This window comes from Amia ocellicauda, chromosome 13, assembly GCF_036373705.1.
Source record: "Amia ocellicauda isolate fAmiCal2 chromosome 13, fAmiCal2.hap1, whole genome shotgun sequence".
Classification (NCBI taxonomy): Eukaryota; Metazoa; Chordata; class Actinopteri; order Amiiformes; family Amiidae; genus Amia; species Amia ocellicauda.
Window position 1 is genome coordinate 26052792 of NC_089862.1, and position 25135 is coordinate 26077926.

Below are 25135 nucleotides of genomic sequence, written 5' to 3' on the forward strand. Positions count from 1 at the left end.
ACTGGATGTTTTTCCCTTTTCACACCATTCTTTGTAAACCCTAGAAATGGTTGTGCGTGAAAATCCCAGTAACTGAGCAGATTGTGAAATACTCAGACCGGCCCGTCTGGCACCAACAACCATGCCACGCTAAAAATTGCTTAAATCACCTTTCTTTCCTATTCAGACATTCAGTTTGGAGTTCAGGAGATTGTATTGACCAGGACCACACCCCTAAATGCATTGAAGCAACTGCCAAATGATTGGTTGGTTAGATTATTGCATTAATGAGAAATTGAACAGGTGTTCCTAATAATCCTTTAGGTGAGTGTATATTTACACACACACACACACACACACACATATATATATATATACATATATACACACATATACATATATACACACATACATATATACATATACATATACACACATACAAACAAACAGTGCATCCGGAAAGTATTCACAGCACTTCACTTTTTCCACATTTTGTTATGTTACAGCCTTATTCCAAAATTGATTAAATTCATTAATTTTCCTCAAAATTCTACAAACAATACCCCATAATGACAATGTGAAAGAAGTTTGTTTGAAATCTTTGCAAATGTATTAAAAATAAAAAACAAAAAAAGCACAAGTACATAAGTATTCATAGCCTCAGGTGCATCCTGTTTCCACTGATCATCCTTGAGATGTTTCTACAACTTGATTGGAGTCCACCTGTGGTAAATTCAGTTGATTGGACATGATTTGGAAAGGCACACACCTGTCTATATAAGGTCCCACAGTTAACAGTGCATGTCAGAGCACAAACCAAGCCATGAAGTCCAAGGAATTGTCTGTAGACCTCCGAGACAGGATTATATCGAGGCACAGATCTGGGGAAGGGTACAGAAAAATGTCTGCAGCATTGAAGGTCCCAATGAGCACAGTGGCCTCCATCATCTGTAAATGGAAGAAGTTTGGAACCACCAGGACTCTTCCTAGAGCTGGCCGCCCGGCCAAACTGAGCGATCGGGGGAGAAGGGCCTTAGTCAGGGAGGTGACCAAGAACAGAGCTCCAGCGTGTCTCTGTGGAGAGAGGAGAACCTTCCAGAAGAACAACCATCTCTGCTGCACTCCACCAATCAGGCCTGTATAGTAGAGTGGCCAGACGGAAGCCACTCCTCCGTAAAAGGCACAATACCATCCCTACAGTGAAGCATGGTGGTGGCAGCATCATGCTGTGGGGATGTTTTTCAGCAGCAGGAACTGGGAGACTAGTCAGGATCGAGGGAAAGATGAATGCAGCAATGTACAGAGACATCCTTGATGAAAACGTGCTCCAGAGCGCTCTGGACCTCTGACTGGGGCGAAGGTTCATCTTCCAACAGGACAACGAACCTAAGCACACAGCCAAGATAACAAAAGAGTGGCTACAGGACAACTCTGTGAATGTCCTTGAGTGGCCCAGCCAGAGCCCAGACTTGAACCCGATTGAACATCTCTGGAGAGATCTGAAAATGGCTGTGCACCGACGCTCCCCATCCAACCTGATTGAGAGGTCCTGCAAAGAAGAATGGGAGAAACTGCCCAAAAATAGGTGTGCCAAGCTTGTAGCATCATACTCAAAAAGACTTGAGGCTGTAATTGGTGTAATTGTTTTTTATTTTTAATACATTTGCAATGATTTAAAACAAACTTCTTTCACATTGTCATTATGGAGTATTGTTTGTAGAATTTTGAGGAAAATAATGATTTTAATCCATTTTGGAATAAGGCTGTAAAATGTGGAAAAAGTGAAGCGCTGTGAATACTTTCCGGATGCACTGTATATATACACACACACACTTCAGCAAAATAACACTAGCAGAATATTTATTACTTTGGTTTGTTTCAAACTTAATATTAGTTTTCCTGTCAGTCAATGCATTTCTTCAGCTCCACTGAGATTTGTTCGAGTGGATTCAGGTAGAATCATTGCTCTGGTCAATCCACCACCTCAGTCGTTTTCCATTTCAGAAGTTGTGTTAGGCACTTGGCTGTGTGCTTCATATCGTAGTGATACGGACTAATTACATCTATCTGGTTGCAGTGTCTATTTACTCCGATGCTTTCACAAAGGCTGTGTGAGTGGACCTATCAATACTTCTAGATTTCTAGAAATATTCTGTAGGTTCTGTATCGCAACCTCTGTAACTGACCGAGTTAAAGATTATGTATATATAGTGTAGTAAGCAAATGGGATTCTCTAAGGTATACCTGGTGTTTGAATGTTTCATCTTACTACATAAACTCAATTGTCTGTAGTTTTTTTAAATTTTCCTGCAGGACATCAACAATTGTAGGATTTTTTCATAGTGTATGTTTTTAGTTATTTTTCTTGTTCTTCCCATTATTACTGTCACTTGACAGTAATATAACTAAAAACATACAAAATAACTAAAAAATAATAAAAACATATATTAACTAAAATGTATATACAAATAAAACTATTGTGGCAGCATCAAGTCATTAACAATGTAAAATAAACATAGATTTGAATAACTTAAAACTGCATGGAGGCAAGTACACCAACTTTTAAATAACTTAGGCTACATCTGAATAACTTTAATACATCAAACTAATAACAACAGGTAACAACCTCTGCACACTGACCCCAGCATCTCTACCTGAAGGTTAACTGGTTTTGGGTGAAACATCTCAACACGTTTCCGTCTATCATTTGGAGCCTAGATTCCTATTCATACTGTTTAATATGACTGTTTAGTCATTAATCTGGTACATTTGAATACAATGTATTATTATTAACTTAATGTTCCGATCTACCATTATTAATAGTATTAATTTCTGTGTATGACTGAGAGATCCGATCCAATCATTGCTGAAATCGCCTCCAGACAGCTGCACTGTCACCAGTTCTCAGCAACTACTCAACTTGTAGCGCAGATTTGCGCAGGTCTGCAGAATCTCTTCGACCCCATTGGTGGTGTAGCGCAGACCTGCGGACATCTGCGCCAGCTCCCTTCACAGCCATTCACTGCGCAGGCGTGACGCACGTGACCTACAGAAACGCCGCCGGCCACGCCCCTTCGCCCTCCATATCACGTGTTGCGTTTTAACAGTCTTCGAGTGAAAATCACATGATTATAGTTATGGCATAAAAAACACAAATCAAAATATTTTTTAAGTGTTATACTGTGATCTCATATTCATTTATATGTTTTTATATTCTTAATAATTCATGCTGGACGTAGCGGAGACCGGATCCAAGATGGCTGCCGGGAAGAAACCAGTCCAGAGCACATTTTGAAACGAACAAAAACATCTTCGTAAGGAACAGACGCAATATTGGAGAGAATGTGCAACCTACAAAAATAAGTCAGGTAAACATCAATTCAATAAAATAAATACCATACAAAAAAAAATATATGTTCAAACTAAATCCACCAGGTGTGGGGGGGATTCAAATCCACGCATGCTCAGCACAATGGACGTGCAGGTCGATTACCGTATCTACTCGGATAAACCCGTCTGGAAATTGCGTTCAGTGATTTATTTATTTTAATATGTATACACAATTCCCACGCACCGTTCATGTAGAGATCCTAGTCGCCTGCACAGAGCGGCTCTGTCCCCAGTTACCAGCAGCCCACGTCCGAATCCATCTTGTACAGCAGATCCATTCTTCGTACACGGCTCACAGGACGGGTCCAGTCTTTTTCCATTAGCAAACACGATATTAAAATATATTTTGCTTTCGCTATGAATGCAGGTGAAAAAAAGTACTACACGGAAGGAGTGATACAGCCTGTATAAAATCCTCAGTGTTTTTATACTCGTTAACTATATCTCTCCTTTCTGTTTTTCCTCTCGGCTCATTCCAATTATGTATAGCTGCAGACGGAAACACTTTCTAACCTTAATAAAGACTGATTGAGGCACATAAGGTAAAAGGGAAGCCAGCCACATGAGCAACAATATACCTAAACAGCTCGAGTACTAGATTAAAACTATTGAAATTGTCTGAAACTGGTCAATCATTAAATAAACCTAAAATATATTACTTTAAATCTTTAAATCTTAATATATACTCTAAGTATATATATATATATATATATATATATATATATATATATATATATATATATATATATAACCTTTTGCCCAAGACTCCACATCTTGATGCTCCAACATGTTTCATAATCCTCTTACTACTTTTTCACTCCTCTCCTCAGATGATGCTAATCCGTTGGTATTTTAAGTATGGCTGTTTCTCCTTTTTAATGAGCGAACTATGCAGTTTTCAAACTAATATTTCTGTTTCCAGTTATGAAACATAAAACATCCTGATATATAACTGACATGGATTTTCTTCCCCTGCTGAGTTTGTAAATTGCCTTTTAAAGCAACACATTAAGTATTGTCAAAGTCCATGGCCCTGCAAACCCTACATTATTATTATTATTATTATTATTATTATTATTTTTCATGACAACATTGCTTATCGAGTTATGTGCTTATATGTTTTGTTATATACAATATGTGAATTGAATATGTTAGAGTAACATATGAAAAGGTAAGCTTAACCATCCAAAGCTCAAAGTCTGGCAGTAAATAACATACATACATTATTTTAATGTCAAGTATTTTATTGGAAAATTTGTGAAGTATAAACATATACATTACCTTAGTTTGTAATCAGTGGTTTGTCACCAGAGTAGGTGTATATTAAATTGACAGTTTATTAGTGGGATTATATAAAATTGACATTGTCTCATTGACATTGACACTGTCTCTGGGTTGAATCATTCTTCAACTTTTTCCTCAGGCATAAAGATGCCCCCACTCACCAGCCCCCAGCCTCCAGCCCTCAACCCCCTGCCATGACTTGATTCTCTTCAGGCATCTTTAAGGCACGTCCTCCACTCTCACCTTGGCATCCCAATGGATTGTTCCCTCAGGAATGCTGGAGGCCTGTTTTGTGGATGCAGGTCATCAATGTCCTACAAACACCATTATTTTAAAAATATAACGGTACTTCTTTCACTGCAGCTGAAAGGTACTTGTCTAACTGGACATATATATATATATATATATATATATATATATATATATAAAATACATTCTTGTCTTATATTGTAAGTCCAATGGTATTTTCCATTCTAAAATTAATCTACATTCATCAATGTGTACTAGTCAGTGGAATCAAGCCTAATACAAACTAATACACACACATACATATTAATACATACAGTCAGGTCCATAAATATTTGGACAGTGACACAATGGTCATCGTTTTGGCTCTGTATGGCACCACAATGGATTTGAAACAATCAAGATGTGTTTTAAGTGTAGACTTTCACCTTTAATTTGAGGGTAGTTACATCCAAATTGGGTGAATGGTGTAGGAATTACACCCATTTTTATATGTGGCTCCTCAATTTTGGGGGCTCAAATGTATTTAGACAAACTAACCTAATCATTAATTAAATTGTGAGTTTCAATACTTGGTTGAAAATCCTTTGCAGTCAATGACTGCCTGAAGTCTGGAACCCATAGACATCACCAGATGCTGGGTTTCTTCCCTGGTGATGCTCTGCCAGGCCTGTACTGCAGCTGTCTTTAGTTCCTGCTCGTTCTTGGGGTGTTTTGCCTTAGAAATCAAAACAACCCAATCAGAGAGATATCAAAAAGATTAGGTGTGGCCAAATCAACTATTTGGTACATTCTTAAATTAAATCAAATTAAAGATGAAAGTCTACACTTAAAGCACATCTTGATTGTTTCCTTTCAAATCTATTGTGGTGGCGTAGAGCCAAAATGATGACAATTGTGTCACTGTCCAAATATTACTGTATAACTGTATTTAGATGCTCTTCAAATAAAGGAGGTGTATAGAATATATGTATGTAAGGACCAAGATGCAGATATCTCCTATATTCTATTTCCAAGCACTGGAGGATATTTTGAAAAACAAACAAAACACAAAACAGCATGTTTGCTCCTTTGTTTCATATTAAATCCCTGCAGCACTTTCATTTTGTTCATTCTGATATCCCTCAATTGCACCTCATCATATTCATCCTTGAGAGGAAAATAACCTTAACAGGTTCCACAAGTACACTTGGACCACTAAGGATTCACAAGTGTGATGGAGTAGTCAGCCCTTCTCTGCGCAGGTTGAAAAAGGTTAGCCAGCCTGTAATTATTTAACAAGAGGCATTGACATAAAGCACAGTGTTGAGAGAAAGCAGGCCAGGCGAGGAATATGTGAAAGAGTTTGAATTCTGAGCATTCTGAGATTATCTCTTATTTAATACAGGAAGCTCATGAATACTCTGACACACCGTTTTGGACCTGTTTCAACACTGATGCAGTAATTTTATTGATAGATTAATTGATTGATATGTGTATATAAATTATGGATGAAATCAAATGAAGAGTAACATTAGGATGGAGTGCATTTGGAAGAAACAGTATGCTGTTGAAAAAGGAAATTACCCATTTACCAGAAGATAAAAGTATTTGATCAATGCATACATCCAGTGCTCACTTATGGCTTTGAAACCTGGTCATTTAAAGCAAAAATTTTACAGAAACTGTGAACGACACAGAAGCATGGAAGATGTATGCTTGGAATAACAAGAAGAGATAGAAAAATACACAAATTAATCTTAGAACAGGAAATATGACAGTGAGAGTGAAAATGTTAAAATGGCAATGGGCTGGTCACACTGCAAGAACAGGTCAATGATGGACAGAGGAAACTATTGAATGGATCCCAAGAGTTGAATAAAGGCCTAAAAGATGACCACATAGACAATGGGAAGAATAAATAATAAACTTTGCAGGCATGACATGGAAAAAAAGAGGCTAGATTGAAGTAAGTGGAAAAATCTTGGGCAGGCCTTTATTCAGCAGTAGATCAATATAAGTTGATAGTGATTGATATACAATAATAACATTTATGTATACATTAATAGAATTGTTTCTTTAAAAATATTTATATTTTTAATATATGGGTAATTGTGTTTAAATGCGTGAAATATTTCTGCTGCTGCTTTGCGTTCTTCTGCTTCTGTTATTATGTGATATTTCCTTATTTGTTCTTCATAAAATGGCCTCCTGCTGTGAGGAGTTGAAAATGGTAGTGTTTTACATATTTGCAAATACAAAACAAAGACATATTTATTATATTAACAAATAATATCCTATAGCTAATCAATGCTGTTTTCTTTATGTAATCATAATAAGAAAAGTGGCAATCAGGAGGCAACAGGAGGAATGACATTGTTAGGTGTATAATTATACAATCTTTTCTATTTCTGAGCCAGCTGGATATTCTTTTTGACTCAGTTAGGCCAATAAACTTTAAATAAATTAACCAACATGATTTGAAATGAATATGCAAATACTGTAGAATTTAAGCAGATAATGTGGGTTGCAAAGTAAAATCCCGTCTGTGGTTATATAAAGGATAAAGAGGGTCCAATTTAAGAAATCTTACATAGAAGAATGCAGTTGCATATCCTTTGATTTATGTAAAAAACAGAAAGTAGTCAGCAGATGTATTATTATGGTTAGTACAAATACATTGCTTACTTTTCTTATCACAGCATCAACCCTTAAACAACAGTTGGTTTTGTACTTTGTTTTCACACAATTTCATTTTTGTACTTTATTATCTCTCACACAGAAAGAAGAAAAGAAAAGAAAAAAGCATGTTTAATGGTTTAACATTTTTCTCACTCCACTGGATATAGTCTCATAACAACTGGTGTTGATTCGTGCCAGAACACCTGAATCATGACAACATTGTTCAATCCCAAGAGTCCACAAAACATTTGTTACTGTTCAGGATGTGAAATTTACAGTCGTGGGTCACATTTCCTAAATTGATCAAAAAACATGGATTCATTTATGATGTTATGAGTTTACTAGATATAATAAACTCTGCCTTTATTATTCCATGGTGACCACATTTGTTTCCGGTGTATATTGGGTTCCCATTGAGTAGAAGTAGTTTGGCAGTCCGTGGTGATAAAAAATAAAATCAATGGAGAGGAGGTGAAACATGATGACATAATGGTGTTGTACGTCCCCACCTGTTGGTACAGCTGTGTCAATAGCACTTTTCATGTTTCATCTCAGACCTAAACCCCTGGCAATGTTTTAACATTAGAAGATTGAACTTCCTCTGCTTCCTCCAAGAAAATATCTTCCCTCATGCAGTGTGGTTCTCGTGTTGGTGAATGCCGCTGTGTTTACCCTTTGACATAAAACACTTGCACAAAACCATTAGAAAGAAAAAACATCTCTTTATTATAATTGCCAGTGTCACTGCATTAGTCATGTATGAGTAATGTGTCATGATGTCATGGGGAACAAAGACCTGAACACACCTAATGTATTATTTCCTGTGGAAGAGGTTAACGGAAACTTTCCTTCCCCACAGTTGCTTAAATGATGTTAAACTAGCGCAAATGTTCAATGCTTCCCTTGGTATTTGAACTCAATACTTGGCCACGTATGGCCGCAGTACTTTTTATGTGTTCTTATATTTTATTGAGCAATATACAAACAAAATATTCTTCAGTTAAACCTGTACAACTCATTGTATCAAAAAAATCTACTAAAAGCAAAAATACCACAAGAGATGCAAATGTGTGCAATAGCTCTTTCTAACTCCAGCTGTGATGTTCTAGATGTGTGTAAACCACAGAGTTTTTTTTGTAGTGTCCAGTAGTGCTGGGATAAGAATCCATCACATTATGTAAGCATTATGTTCTGCATGTTTGCGATGAAGAAATGAGACAACAACTTAGCACCACTGTGCTGGTAATGCTCTAGACTCGAGGCAATATTTAGCACTTTACTTTCAAACTGTTGCTGTAACATTTACCCATTCGCATCCCCATGCTCTTCCTTAACACCACCATCTTCTGGGGGTTTGTGACTTTGTTTCAAATAAAAAAATAAAGGTTTCAAAAAAATATATTACTATCTTATGGTTTGGTGAAGAGTCAACACAAATGTGAAAATCTAAATGCATAATCCAAGGTATGTGACATCATTGAAGGTGTGAAGTGACTCATACCATGCATACTCTGTTTATTTATAGATATATACAGTGAGGGAAAAAAGTATTTGATCCCCTGCTGATTTTGTATGTTTGCCCACTGACAAAGAAATGATCAGTCTATAATTTTAATGGTAGGTGTATTTTAACAGTGAGAGACAGAATAACAACAAAAAAATCCAGAAAAACGCATTTCAAAAAAGTTATACATTGATTTGCATGTTAATGAGGGAAATAAGTATTTGACCCCTTCGACTTAGTACTTGGTGGCAAAACCCTTGTTGGCAATCACAGAGGTCAGACGTTTCTTGTAGTTGGCCACCAGGTTTGCACACATCTCAGAAGGGATTTTGTCCCACTCCTCTTTGCAGATCCTCTCCAAGTCATTAAGGTTTCGAGGCTGACGTTTGGCAACTCGAACCTTCAGCTCCCTCCACAGATTTTCTATGGGATTAAGGTCTGGAGACTGGCTAGGCCACTCCAGGACCTTAATGTGCTTCTTCTTGAGCCACTCCTTTGTTGCCTTGGCTGTGTGTTTTGGGTCATTGTCATGCTGGAATACCCATCCACGACCCATTTTCAATGCCCTGGCTGAGGGAAGGAGGTTCTCACCCAAGATTTGACGGTACATGGCCCCGTCCATCGTCCCTTTGATGCGGTGCAGTTGTCCTGTCCCCTTAGCAGAAAAACACCCCCAAAGCATAATGTTTCCACCTCCATGTTTGACGGTGGGGATGGTGTTCTTGGGGTCATTCCTCCTCCTCCAAACACGGCGAGTTGAGTTGATGCCAAAGAGCTTGATTTTGGTCTCATCTGACCACAACACTTTCACCCAGTTCTCCTCTGAATCATTCAGATGTTCATTGGCAAACTTCAGACGGGCCTGTACATGTGCTTTCTTGAGCAGGGGGGCCTTGCGGGCGCTGCAGGATTTCAGTCCTTCACGGCGTAGTGTGTTACCAATTGTTTTCTTGGTGACTATGGTCCCAGCTGCCTTGAGATCATTAACAAGATCCTCCCGTGTAGTTCTGGGCTGATTCCTCACCGTTCTCATGATCATTGAAACTCCACGAGGTGAGATCTTGCATGGAGCCCCAGACCGAGGGAGACTGACAGTTATTTTGTGTTTCTTCCATTTGCGAATAATCGCACCAACTGTTGTCACCTTCTCACCAAGCTGCTTGGCGATGGTCTTGTAGCCCATTCCAGCCTTGTGTAGGTCTACAATCTTGTCCCTGACATCCTTGGACAGCTCCTTGGTCTTGGCCATGGTGGAGGGTTTGGAATCTGATTGATTGATTGCTTCTGTGGTCAGGTGTCTTTTATACAGGTAACGAGCTGAGATTAGATCCCTTTAAGAGAGTGCTCCTAATCTCAGCTCGTTACCTGTATAAAAGACACCTGGGAGCCAGAAATCTTGCTGATTGATAGGGGATCAAATACTTATTTCCCTCATTATCATGCAAATCAATTTATAACTTTTTTGAAATGCGTTTGTCTGGATTTTTTGTTGTTATTCTGTCTCTCACTGTTAAAATACACCTACCATTAAAATTATAGACTGATCAGTTCTTTGTCAGTGGGCAAACGTACAAAATCAGCAGGGGATCAAATACTTTTTTCCCCCACTGTATATATATATATATATATATATATATATATATATATATATATATATATATATGTATGTCAATCCTTTATACAGTTCTATTTTATACAGGAATAATACTATTTTTAATGTGACAATGGAGCTGAGCTGAAAAGTAAATCCATTCAGGGCTCCCAATTGGCTCAACACCTCGGCTTATTCCAGACAGGACTGGCTCAAATCTCACTTATGTCTTCATAACGCATTGTGAACGGGAATTCCCCATGGGCTGTGCACAGCTGGCTAAGCATTGCCAGGGTGAGGTAGACAAAAAGTGGGCTTTCCTCAACTTGTCGCACAGCAGTGATCCCCATGACTTACCATCCACATGTAAACTGTGCAGAGCTATCAGAGAAGATATAAAACACATTAGCTCACATGGCCTAATATGATGCTTTAGTGCTGCCTTTGCTCTGTAGTAACTCGGCCGTCAGCACCAGGCTTTAGTTATAAACACAGAGCCACTCATCAGCTGATATCCCCCTCGTCACATTGTGAAAACATTTCCATAGAGACAACCAATGCATTAGCGAATTAATCCCAAAAGCTGGACAACTACCACTAATGCAGGATTTTATTTTTGAAAAGGAAGGAGTGGCGGAGGGGTATAAACCTTCAGTAAATTAAAGATGAAATGTGTGTTTTTTGTTATTTCAGATGAACATCCAAGCTTCCCAAGCCAAGAAGTGATAGGTCTGAAAGTAGATTACTGTTTCTTTATTTATTGATGAGGGAGTCCTCTCTGTGTCTGGAAGATACTCTGGACTGCCTCCAGAGGAATAGTCGAAAGGGGATTCTTGCACACCTCTAACTCCAAATGATAAGGTGAATGTACAGATGTTATCCAAGTCTTCTTTCCCTTTTTAAAATGAAAAGGAACGTCATTACTTGTATATATCTAAGGGGAAAAGGGACCTGATATGAAACAAATTGTAGGTACGATATTTGTTAAATAAAAGAACAACATGATATGTGCTGATCATTTTCTCTGTATTGGAGTGATGTGTGTGTGTGTCGGGGGTGTGGGGGCCATGGTCAGGGCACTCCATAAAAGTCAAGGGACATTTATTAACATCTAGGTGATTATGACTATTATGTTTGGTTATTTTGTCTCAGGATGTAATTAGTGCCATTGTCCATATGCAATCTCATTGTATATCCAGATGTTTGATGCTTTCTTGGCTATATTAGGAAGACTAGTGGGAGTTTCACAGCACAATCCTCTGAAATGTGAAGAACACACAAACACTGGGCAGATGGAATTAATTATTAAAAGTCATTAAATCCCTTTCACCCAAGTACTGAATTAATCTAATGTCTACATCTGACCCAATGCATATTTTTGTCTTGGGAAAAAGTTCACTGGTTCAACGTTCGCTTTTATATATTTGTGTTGTAATGTTTTACAGAATCCTCTATACCACAGCTCCATGTGGGGTTTCCGCCATTCCTTCTTAGGACGAGTTTCAGGTCAAATTTCAATGTCCAGTAAACCACATTTCCACAGAGAATAGCCTGTTTTCTGGAAAACACAAAACACTTTGCCTGACAGAGCGCAGTCATTTAATACCGACAGTCAATGCTCCCAAATCAGGTGTTTCAATAATAATACAGAATTATAAACAATAATAATGCAGGTTTGTAGTGGACAAATATCATCATAAATGTATAGTTGACAGTGTCTCTACTAGCTTTGCTTTCTGATTGTCTTGTCCCTCTTTACAAAGGCTTAAATATATTCTTATCACATTTTCTGTAGAAAAGCACCTTGGACATAGATTTCATAAACATAATAAATATAACTTTTATTTACTTACCCAGAGCATTTTTTCAATACTTTTCTTCCCCTCACATTCTGAAACTGCACATTTTATTATTATTTTACGATGGCAGAAGCAACAACAATTTGGTGGTGCTGCTTGTTGCCAACAAGTCTCTGGATTTGGAATAATAAAAGTCCTCTTAAGGCCCCAGAAGGAGACAACCAAGAAAGGCATCTCAAAGGCAGTTATGGCACAATAAAGAATGGATAGACTGCTATTAGGTGTATGTAGCAGGGTCTTTAACCCATACCCTCATAGACACATTTTCTCATTTAATTTCCCATGGGCCAAAAGTGTCCCACAGAGACAGAAAGAATGGCCCCTCAGTTGCTTCATTATAACCCACACACAGTGTATTGTATACTTGTATGAATTATATTACTTGTTTTTGTTTTTAAAACCACATCCTTAGAGTCATCTTATGAGAACCCTACAAGCAAGTTTATCCAATTCCACGAATTCAAGTGAATAATGGTAAAGGGCTTAATGATGTGGCCCTACACAATATTTTAGTGGGGAACACAAGACCACAGTATGGCAGACAACAATACTGTGTGAAGGGGTTGTTACTTTGTTTGACACTTAGAGGCTGGAGGAAAGATGGAACAGATTAGGGGAATATATTAATTAAAAACAATGGTCGATTTAAAAATCAAACTGATAAAACCAAACAAATAATTGTGTTAAAAGACAAAAGTCATAAAATGTGCTATTCAATTTGTATACACTGACAGCAGCTGTTTCTTCAGTTATTTTTTATCAACTTATTGCAGGTTTACTGAAGAACACAAATGTTTTTTTACTCAGAACTAGAAAATCAAACAATAAATCCCTTGTTCCAAAGTTCAAATCCTGACATAAGCCACATTAGTTGCATGACCTTGAATATAAAACCAATACAAATATATGCTTAAATGAAATTTGTACTCAAGAATGTAATACTTCCTACAAACTATTAGTATACCAGTATATACCTGAGATTTGTGAAATGCATCATTGATGAATCAGTAACTAGTAACTGTTATCTGCTGGAAATGTACTAATGCTTAGACTGATGTTTTCAGAGAACAGGAAATTCTCAATTCTTGTGGCTGTTTTTACTGAATAATCATTTTAAATTCTGGGGTTTATTGTGGAAGCTATTTCAAAACTAGAATATGCCTTTTTCCCCATCTTTCTTCTAATGAGTATTACTTAATCAATTAAGCATGAAATTAGTGCTAAGGGAAGGGTCTTTAAAACTGGTAGATTGTGGCGCTCGGTAACTCAGCAATGAAAACATAAGTTAAGCAAGGCTGGTGAAAACTTCAGCCTGAAGGTCAATTTGACTGACTTTAGAGACATGCTTTTCACAAACACATGATTAATAGATAATAGCATGCCACATTTTAAAGTGTGACAGATGGAGTACACCCTGCCCCTAAAGCACTTCATCTCCTGATTAATATTATACTTGACCAAAGGAAGTTTACATGTTTTCTAAAATGCTTAAGCGCAACTAAGAACACAAGTAGTAGTTTTTTATTAACAGTTTACATAGGAAATTTAATTATCTCCTCATTTACAACACATACAAAACTATGTTTATGTAGTTTTATTTAAACACAAATAAAGAACAATTGCAAATGTTTAATTCAACTCAAAAGCTCAGGAGATCAAACATGAAACTAGTGTACGATAAACATTGTAAGGTGCTGTCATTTATGATTGACATTACAGTATTGATGTTTTTTGTTTAATTATTTAAAAATAATAAACTGGAATGAACAATTTATATTATTGGAATTATCTGTATATTCATTCCTTATAACTAAACTGCTCTTGGCTTTGTGCAGCCACATAATTGAATCTACTTTACATCTTCTGCCTGCTTCATGTCTCTCAGCACAATTTTTGATTTCCTCTGGGGTTCACATCAACATTTATGCATTAAGGGCCATTCAAGCTACAGCATTTACAAGCTGTGTTTTTCCACCATGATTTTCAAGGAAATGTTTGTATTCATAAAACAATGTCAAATAATGACCCATTAAGACTTTGAGGGTGGTTTGAACAGTATGTTGAATCCCAAGTGCAGTGCTGAACCATACGGTTGGTTTCTGTTACACAAGGGTTAGAGTGACGCAACACATATTACTAGCACTTTGACTTACAGAATGGTCCAGATCCTCAATTTTTGTAAATTAGATGGTTGATCGGTATTCTTCAATGAAATGAATCCTCAACCGTATTGCTAATGTTATTCAATTCCTGTGCAAATTAGTGATGCATGTAATATTTATTTCAATGGGTTCCATGGTGACTTAAAATGGGAACTTAAAAAAGAGCAATGGATGAATACTGTTGTTTGATTAGCCCATTAGTAACATTTAATAATGAAGCATTTTGAAAAAAAACCTAAAGATGTACATGTTTGGAAAACATGCTTTTATGTAAGTGAAACATGCATAGAAATGATTCAGTTGCATTAAGATAACTGAGGAGCATGCTTAGATTTTGCAACGGTTTATTATCCAGTGAAATGTTTTTTTGCAGCTTTGGTAATAAGGAGAAGGTTTTAGAGGGTGTATTAACTGTCTTGGCTGTTGTGATAATCGTTTCCCTGACTATACTTTAGTGATTTCAATAAATGTAACAGACTAATTGATTCATATGCTAATGTAAGAAACATTTCAACATTCAAGAACATTCTATATGATTTATACAGCTAAACACCAACAGTAAAACACCAAACGGAAAAACAAATTTATACAGTATGGGCAGTAGATACTGTAGTGTTTTCATTGTACATACAGTTGTTGTACAGCTGTTGCTTTCTGTGTAGAGCATTTTATTATAGGCCAAAAACATTGCATTGGATTGAAAACTGTTTTATATTCCAAGTCAAGTTTGTGAATTCTATAGTCAGATTCCTTTATTGGGTTGATGAATTCCCAGCATATTATCAGTTCCTTTCAGTAGCTGGTATGATTCAAATTTCACAAGTTGGCTCATCAGATTGCATTTGATGTAATTCATGTTTGAAAATACTTCCTTGCTGAAGTATGTGCTATGTATATTAAGACTGACATCAATCTAAATGTGTGAATGTCTGTGTCACTATTTCAATATTTCAATACAATTTAATCTTGTTTCTTATATTTTGTTTTGCTTTTGTAATAGTAATATACAAATTCAGAAGTCCATCCAAGTCTTAGTGTGGTAAGTCAGCGTAAGAAGCGTTCTCAGGGGAAAATGCAAAAGTATCAAATTGGCCAAAAATATAAGAATATAAAATAGATGTATGTTATCATAAACATGTTATTTTGGCTCCTGTGCTCTCCTCTATTATCCTGTTTTACAATACGATATTTTAATTCATTGCTGTCTATTTGGCTTAATTTCTTCTTTCCGGGTTATTATCCATGACCTGCCCATCCTATTGTACAGCTCCATTGATCTCTTTGAGCTGCACTTGATTTATGTATTTTTTCACTGCAGTACATATTTAAATTCTTCTGATGGCAAGGATATGAGCAATCACCTCTTATTAATTAATATTTCAGACTTATCCTTGACCAGCACTGTGGTACTCCCAAACCCTTTCTAGAAAAGCCGTTGGTGTGTCCTTCGAACTTCTCTACTGCTGATAGTGGAGTTTCATTAATAGTGAGCAGCTACAGCACCTGAGGTATTCGAATTAACTCCAAACCCAGCTGCTTCAGGTGTCACACTAAACTACTCTTATTCGTGCCCTTCATTCCCTTCACTGATTCCTGCCTCATGCCTTCGGTTATGTTGCTGTCATTAAGATTGGCAGAATAATATCTTCCTAAAGTTTTGCTGTGCTTCTAAGTTTTTGATTTGGATGTTGATATTGTTGTTTACTTTCCACTTGCTTAATGTTAGAGTTTTTTAGTTCGAATACCAGATGTGCCCACCCAGATGAATAAAGCTTCCATAGGACTTCTCTGGCCCAGGCTGGGGTCTTTACTCTCATGGTGTGATCATGCATGCAAGCCCTTTAGGGAGACAGCCACTCTCCAGATGATGCTTTTATTCCTCTGATGGTTTCCTTGGCAGATCTAACGATGACCTCAGTAGATGAGAATGTTGTGCATTCCATTAACTTCCAGTGCACACATTTTGTCTGTATCCTGCGAATTCTGGTACTTCTGCTTTCTGCATTGAAGAGCCCCCCAGGCTGTATTTTAGAAAACTGATGACAACAAGTTGTACAGTGAAGCAAAATACTGTGCAAGATGCAACTATAATAAATGAGGTGGAGAGATATGGTATGGTTGAATAGCGATCAGGTTGAATTATAAACAAAGGGAGTTTGGGATCTGATCTCCCATAATAGTCAGTTTGATGTAGAGTTGTACCAGTGATAACTATGATTATGTTGCCATGTTGCAGATTTGTTCAGTGTTATAAAATACATCAGCATGACTCTTTGAATACATACAGTAATTTTCAATTGAAATAAAATATACAAAATAAGGTGTTTCCCTTTCCCTACAGTTTCAAGGTTGTTTCATCCTTCATACTTGTCATCCTTCCTTTTAATTACCAAACCAAAGACATATAATTTCACACTCAAGACACAACACTATCTCCGATCAAATAAAGAGAAACACAGAAAGACACAGCAATGTATTTATTCAGAAAGTGTACATACAACTAAAATACAGGCAGTCCCCGACTTACAGCATTTTGACTTTTGCCCTTCACCATTTACTCTAACATTTCTACTTACATTGCTGGTCCTCACACTTATGGCATGACAGTAATTTGTGTTGTACACAAAGGTACATACGTCACCCAGTCAGTCTGCTTCTGGTGGCTGGTTATACTTTTAGAAAAAAGATCCAAACCTGGATATGGTATTATGATAATTTGTGGTGTTTATCGTAACTATAGCAAGAAAACATCCCATTTCATTTCTACAAACACAGAACTACCTTATGTATCCCATTCATACTTATTGCCCCATCTGTAGTCATTGCCAAGATGAGGTCCTTTTCCGCCAAGCATTCAGTTAATCTCTGAAAGTTTGTCCAGAATTCAGGTCCTGTGCCCATGATGTGCCTTTCCGGAAAGTTATTTCTCTGAAAGTCATAACAGATAAAAGAATCCCTTGTATTTTTTGCAGAAACCCAGATGTTTTCATAACACATTCCTTCTTTAGTCTTCCATTATAGCCAGCCCATACACTGCTGACTGTGGAGGTCAAGTCTGAAGATTGTCTTTTTATTGGGATGAAAAGATGCATTTTGTTACATCTTTTGTGGACACCTTGGCTTTGTAATCCATCTGGATGGCAGTTTGAAGTGAGCTTAGCTGACGCCATAATTTACCCTCAAATATTAATAAAAATCATTGTGACACCATAATTATTTCAAGATAGATTTAAAAAATATATATATATAAGTATAGTCTCTGAACCCTTTCACCCTATATCATATCATGCCAATCTGTTGAAAAAAACATATTAACATCAAAATGAACTTCTGATTGACCCTGTGTTATTTATTGCCCGACCCTTGCCCGTGACCACGACCATGTATTTGCCTTGCCTTGATTGTACTGTCCTGCCGGTATCTGACCCCCACCTGTCTTGACAATCCCACCAGCACCGAAACTGGGTTCCCCTGTTCCCGTGCCCGCGGTCCGTTATACCTATATATTGGGTACATATGGTACATAACCCTACCTCAAATATCTACATGGTCTAAAGTGATTAAAGATTAACATTTGTGATGAATATGAATTTATTATCACTTGTCTCCCTAGTTACTGTGTATTTACATAGTAGGTACTCAGTAACTACATTTGTAGTTATTCATAGGTACAGTGTAATTATGCATTATTACAATGTACTTAATGTGTAAACATGATTAACTTTAAATGTTACTAAATTTGTAACTATGTAACTAAGCTTTTTCTTCACATGTGATTACATATAAAACTGGTCCCAATTTTCAAGCCTCAAGATCTCTGACCATTGAGGCATTGTGTAAGGATGCCCAGCGGGAGGCTACCTTTGGAGCTACACCGGTCATGGCCCACTGAGCGGAGACCTTGAGGCCAACCCAGGAAACACTGGAGGGATTATATCTCCCAGCTGTCTTGGGGACGCCTGGGAATACCCCAGGAGAGAGTTGGAATCCATGGCTGAGGAAAGGAAGGTTTGGTCGCCCCGCTTAGTTTGCTGCCACTGCGACCGTCACCAGGATCAGTGGGTTCGAAAATGTGTGGATAGATGGACACGGCCATTTGTGTACATTGTCCATCAATGTAACCACTGTTACTCAACCATTGTCACTCATTCCCAGAACATATTTAGTTTTTTTAAATGGAAAATTGGGACCAGTTTTATATGTAATCACATGTGCATTTGAGAACACAATGTAGTTACACATGTAGTTACAAATGGTGTTACAGTTACAGTGTACTTACATATACCGTTAATCATTTTTGCACAAGTACATTGTAATAATGCATAATTACACTGTTCTTATTTTAACTACAATGTAAATACTCTGTAACTAGGAAGACAGTTTTACCGAAATGATAAACCTCTTATATTTTGTAAGTTGCACTGAATAAGGCTGTCTGCTAATAAATAAATAAATTAAATAATAATAATAATAATAATAACAATAACAATAACAATAATAATAATAAACCAAGGCAAAGGCAAATAAGTTAATTTTGGATTAAACTAATACACAGGGAATGCATTTTAGTTTGTCCAACAAAATCAAAATACTGTTCCCATGGTTATGTGGGGATTAAACAAGTTCCCTGAAACTTTATCCAAGTGTCTGACATACCACGGCCATACACTGAAAAACATCTGATTTTATGTATGACAATTTATCATAATTTAATCAAAACATTGAATAAATAGTCATGTTTCACAATGTGTGTTCATATTGCCTCAAGCAATCCATACTGGGAAAATAAGAGAAAAATAATTGCAGAGCACGTAGCATACTGCTTTAACTATACCTTTCATGTTTTGACGCACAAAAACATACTTTTTGGCCAGGAACATATTAAACATTTGACCCATCAGCCAACTGCAAATTATATTTCAGTACTTGATGCTGGATTTATGTTTCACAGAGATTTCATTCTTGTAGCTAATGCAAACCCACTTCATTTTTCATTTGTATTGTTTTTAGTGGGTAAAGGTTTTGATTTGGTCCAGTGCGTAAAAAGTGTATGTAATTTTTATAAAAACAACTCCCTGTGTGCATGACATGTAGCCCCGTAACTATATAGTTTGAATCTCCACTTGATTTAGAACATTGACAATAAACTGCAATAAATTATATTATTACATTCTAGGGTAAAGAGTATAACTTTATCATTCAATTTTATTAACCCATAACTGATCATGAAACAATTGTTTCAGCAACAGTTTTCCAGTTTGGATAGTGTACCAATTCTGATTAATGTAAACATCTAAAATCTAAATCATGAATCTACAACAGCTGTTCTATCAAAAATAACCATGTTTCTGAAATAATGTTTTAGTCTGCTGCAAAAGCCATCCTGCTTTACAGGAAATCATATTCATAATGCAGTCCCTTTCTTGTAATTGTTGTACTGGGAATATGTCAAGAAAATATGTTATTGGCTGAAAACTGTTATTCTGAACTGCAAATTATATGTTTCTTAAGAAGCAGTGCCAGTGAGTTAAACAAAAAGAAAGATGACTGACTTCTCAGAATAGAAGGCATAATATTTACATGATGCTTCTTTTTATTCTTAAGCAAGAGCAAATATAATTATTATGAATATTTACTCTGTATGCAATTTTCACACAGAACAGGCTGACTAACAGGGTTAGTAATGTTATAGTTCAGAGTCCTTGAGTTTCGTTTGTGCCAGACCTACCTGCTTTTAGATTTGCAATCCTTGGATGCTTTGGTTTCATAGTTTGTTATTAAAAATATATTTGTACTGTTGGAATTGTAGACCATTGTATTGTCCATGTGTGTAGAATTATAGATGACATTGTTTGTGTTAAATATGGGTGGCATATTCCTTTTGTCAAGTTCATTCAATAATTTTAGTACAGTAAACATAATCATATTCCCCTACATACATACACAACACGATACCTATAATAATAAAAACAAAACATTTTATGTGTGGAAATTTGTCAACAAAATGATTGCTGAAAAGAACCACAACCGTGCAGATGCTTTGATCCATTTAGAAAATAAATGACTCACACAAGCTTTTGCTGTTTTCAAAGGATTGCGACTCCCCCCCCCCCTTCCCCACTGGTACAACTGACACCTGCTTCTCAAAGCAGTAGCCAACTGCAATAAACTGTACAGGCAGGGTCTGAATGGTGGAGAGTCGCCTACCAATCACCAATTTCATTGCACCAGACATGTCCCCTTGCCTTCTGTAATCTATACTTCCAATTGGCACTGACCAATGTGAACTGCACACCAGCTTGTCTGGCTCTCATTTTGAGACCTTCTGCAAAGCATTTCTGCAGACACTGCGTCCACAGCTGCAAAGCGATGGCTGGCAGATGCATATTCCCTTCAACAATAGAAGCTAAGCTGATTAGATTAGTTTAAAAAGAATGTTTTTAAGTCGTTGTCTAAAGCTCGTTTCAACAAGTTTGCCATGGTGCTTATTGTGACAGTGAATTTTCACGAACCACAGACAGTCAACATCTCTATGCTTTTGTTACTCTAGATCACAATCGCATGGGGTACAGCTACTTTTTTTTTAAATCTTTAGTAGGTCTTTTCAAATCTTCATATTTTGCAAATCGTATAGTAAAATATTTAAAACAATGGCAAAAAGGCTTTGAACTCTTGCATTCTGTTCTCCTTGACAGTGTGATGCAAGTCGGACGTTGACAAGATTTTGACAAGACTGCTTTCGAAACAAACAATGGTACACATTGTATGCCACATTTCTTTGTGCTCCAATCAAATAGTTTGAAAGAAAAAAAAAGATCTGGAAGCAAATGCAATTCCCGTGCTTACAGTGGAATAATACATGATCAATCAACTGTATGAAATATCTGTTTTTGTATTTTGTATTAGTAGAATGGATTTTGTGCCTGACACCGCAGAGAAAGGTGAAATAGGCTTACCAGTCTTTGACAATTCCTGTGAAAAAAGCAAACAGAATTAAAAAAAAAACGAGACTATGGTGCATAACACTGACATTTTTTTATTAGAATTCATTTGTAACAAATGGAACTTGTGTCAGCAAAGAACTGATTTTCATACAGACTTCTTTCGCCACCAATGAAACCTAAGTAAGAAAATAAAAAGCACTCCTTTCATTCTGAAAAACGTTTACGCTTACTACTAATCAGAGGTAATTGTATGATTCTTTTAACAAGCCATTTTTTTTTTTTTTTTTTACAATTTCATTTATTATTTTCAGTCTATGCATCCAGACGAGAGATAGATAGATAGAGAGAGCAGAGAACACAACGTTTATTTTTGTAATGACACTCCAAGCTTGAATGGCAAAGCCACATAACAGATGGTTATGACAAAATCTGTCGTCAGCAGCTGTCTGCTGGAGTATCATGGCACCAGAAATGGATGCTCTTTTGCCACAAACTTTTTTTTTTGTCTTTTTCTTTTAGTTCAATATTTTTCTGTGTTATTTACATACACACAAAGTGAACGTTTAAGTAAATTCTTACAGATGGGTTCAAGTATTACATTATTGGGTTCAGAATCAATAGGGCAGTGCATAGTACAAAGATATAGAAAGTGCAATTCTTCCTAAAGGGCCCCTGGTGGCCATCTGCAATGTTTTACCATGCATATCAAAAAAGATAGAAATGAAAAGAAGTGGACCAGTACAAATGTACACAGATTGCTGAAGAAAACTAAGTACAAAATGATACATGATGTCTACACCTGAATGTAGATAAATAATAGCACCTTACTCATTACACTTATGAACACAAGAAGAAAACTAAAAAATATTTAAAACAAAAAAAGGAAAAACATCTTTGCTGATTGAGTGACTAGGAGAAACTTCGAAACAACTGCAGAAAATAATAAGGGAAAGAAAGCAACTGGAATGCACATCCACACAAACCCAAAATAAAGAAAGAGTTTGATGAAAAGGGTACCTAGGGGTGTGTCCTTGTTTCCCATAAAAAATAAAATAAATCTTGAAAGTGCACCTGCAGTTTAAGCAGACACATTGCACACACTTTACCAACTTAGATTGTCAGGATTGAAATGCTAGTCATTTCCAGCGGTTCTTTTTCTATTGCAATTTTGCCAATTTTTATAAGGATATGCTTTTTTGCTCAAATTAAACCACCCCCCACCCCCACACCTTCCCTCCCCTCTTTGCCTTGTTCTTCCATAAGGGCTTCTCAGCTGAGAATCTGCACAACATACACTGCTCTCTGTCCAACTGAACGCTTTCCAGAGTCCGTCTAGAGGTAGCCTTCTCGTTATATGTATAAAAAGTGCTTTTTTTTTACGGATAAGGTTTGGTCTTCAAACAGTCTAAGTGTATAGCTCTTCAGCAGTGTGAATGTTTCTGTATATCTGCCTTGAAATATGCTTCCGTCTAGCAAGTTATTTGCATGATTTTACTACCCTGAAACATAATACCGCCGCATGCTGACAAAAGGAACAAGCTGCTAATATAATATATAAATATGCTTACATTTTCAAAGTGCTAGTAAATTCTATAGGGTTACAAAAATGAATAGCTTTAAATATGACAACCCAAAATATAAGGGGGTTTAGTATGACCTGTTTTTGAGTTAGAGAGGTTGTTGTTTTCTGAACATGAAGGATTCACTGAACTCGGTGTGGGCAATCTCTTTAAGACTGAGCCAGAATAAGGCGACCGAAAATCATACCAGTAGCATTGAAATTGACTTATTTGCATATATAATCTTATATCATCTAATATAAAGTAATACTTCAGGTAAAATGAAATAGATATGAACTAAGTAAAGGATACATAAAACCTTTAAAGGAACGTTATAAAAACAGGCATTAGATATAAGGCACTCTAAATGCAAAATTAAAACATTAAATATTATGCCATTAAACATGTTTGAACTTCAGGAAAGTGATGTTTTTATGCCTTGCCCTATTACATTAAAAAAATGACATCTAAATTGGCTTTTCACCTACACTAATGCAGCCTCCTGCACAAACCACTACCATTATGAAGCGAGTACTACAGAACACACTGGTGTACCTAGTGATACATGACAATCCCCTCGTCACTCTGCAGGGAATAACTATGCAATGAACCACAAAAGAACTACATAAATCCTATCTATAATACACCTATTTATTGCACATGAAAAGATGCACTGTATTGGAATACTTTTTATCCTACTGATGTGCATTCCAGTGAAAAATCTCTTAATTTCCCCCCAAATTACAGAAATCTCATTGTGGAAGCCTTTTTTTTTAAAATATATTTTTATTTTATTTAATTGATTTGTGTCATATATATGTAGTGTTTCCCCTCAGAGGCTGTTTTGGCAAACTGTATACTTCACCTTAACATGGAAGAACTAAGATAATCGGTAGCAGCAACTTCATACTTTGCTCATCCCTGTTGATTCCACAAAGCCCCATTTTATAATATGGTTGTTATGGGCATTAATCATTTATTCATTTGAAGAAAAACAACAAAAAAAAAAAGAAGAAAAAAAAAAGAACCCTGTAACATAGTCGAAATCTTGTGACGTAAATAAAGAGCTGCACTGAAATGTGCAAAAACAAAAAACGAAGCTGAGATGGAACAATTTGTCGGCTTGATGGTACATACATTATAACAGTTCTACAGCTTAAAAAAATCTACAAGTCAGAACAAAAAAGTGAACAGTTAAGCAAATGTTTTGTTTAATTCACTTCATTAAATGATAAAAGTTTGTTAAAAAAAGGGAAATAAGTTTACACAGTTAAAAATGAAGCACAGGTCAGCATTATAATACAGTACTAAAAAACTAAATCAATGTTTTATTTTTTATATATATTTTTTTTAACATTCCCCATTGTTTTCCCTAATTATTAGTAATGAACATTATGGTGGGAAGGGGGTTATTACAGAAGCAGTGTCTTCTCAGAATTTACCAAGAACTGGTGTCCATTTAATGAAGTGTCTTTGTGTACTTGATTGTGGAACTCTCGAGATTTTGCTTTACAATGTGCATTTTAGTTTTCAGCAACTGAAGGCCTTTGCTGTTCTTCCCTTGTTTTGTTGTTGTTGTAGTTGATGATGCTGTTGTTGTTGTTGTTTTTATTTTCAACCCAAGATGAATCCTTGAAGCAAATGAAAAAAAAAAACTTCCTTAAGATGCCTCAACAGTCAGGATTCTTCTGTTTCTTTCAGGGTAGTTTATTAAACGTGTAAATTTTTGGTCCACCTGGAATTATGATTTTTTTTTCTCTCTGTTTTATATCTGTCAATTTGTCTTTAGCTAGAAGTTAAGAAGTACTTCTCAAGCACGAATTTATGGCTCAGAAGAGGCTCTCTGGATCTTGAAGGGCCTGCAGTTATCCAGGATGCATTGGGCTTTACGTTGCATAGTGATCAAAGCTTCCAAGGTATTCCAGTCCAGCTCGGTAGCAGAACTGGTACTGATCC

The 25135-nt window shown here is 36.5% G+C and overlaps 1 protein-coding gene across 9 annotated transcripts in view; it reads right to left on the reverse strand.

Annotated features, from left to right (window-relative positions):
* Nucleotides 1-21692: 21692 nt before the first annotated feature.
* LOC136766680 (receptor-type tyrosine-protein phosphatase delta) overlaps nt 21693-25135 on the reverse strand; it is a 634939-nt gene continuing 631496 nt past the window's right edge. For all 9 annotated transcript variants that reach the window (XM_066720365.1, XM_066720369.1, XM_066720368.1 and 6 more), the window contains one exon: nt 21693-25134. In XM_066720365.1, coding sequence (XP_066576462.1) covers nt 25066-25134 — 69 coding nt within the window. In that variant the 3' untranslated portion in view covers nt 21693-25065. The remainder of the gene's footprint in view (nt 25135) is intronic.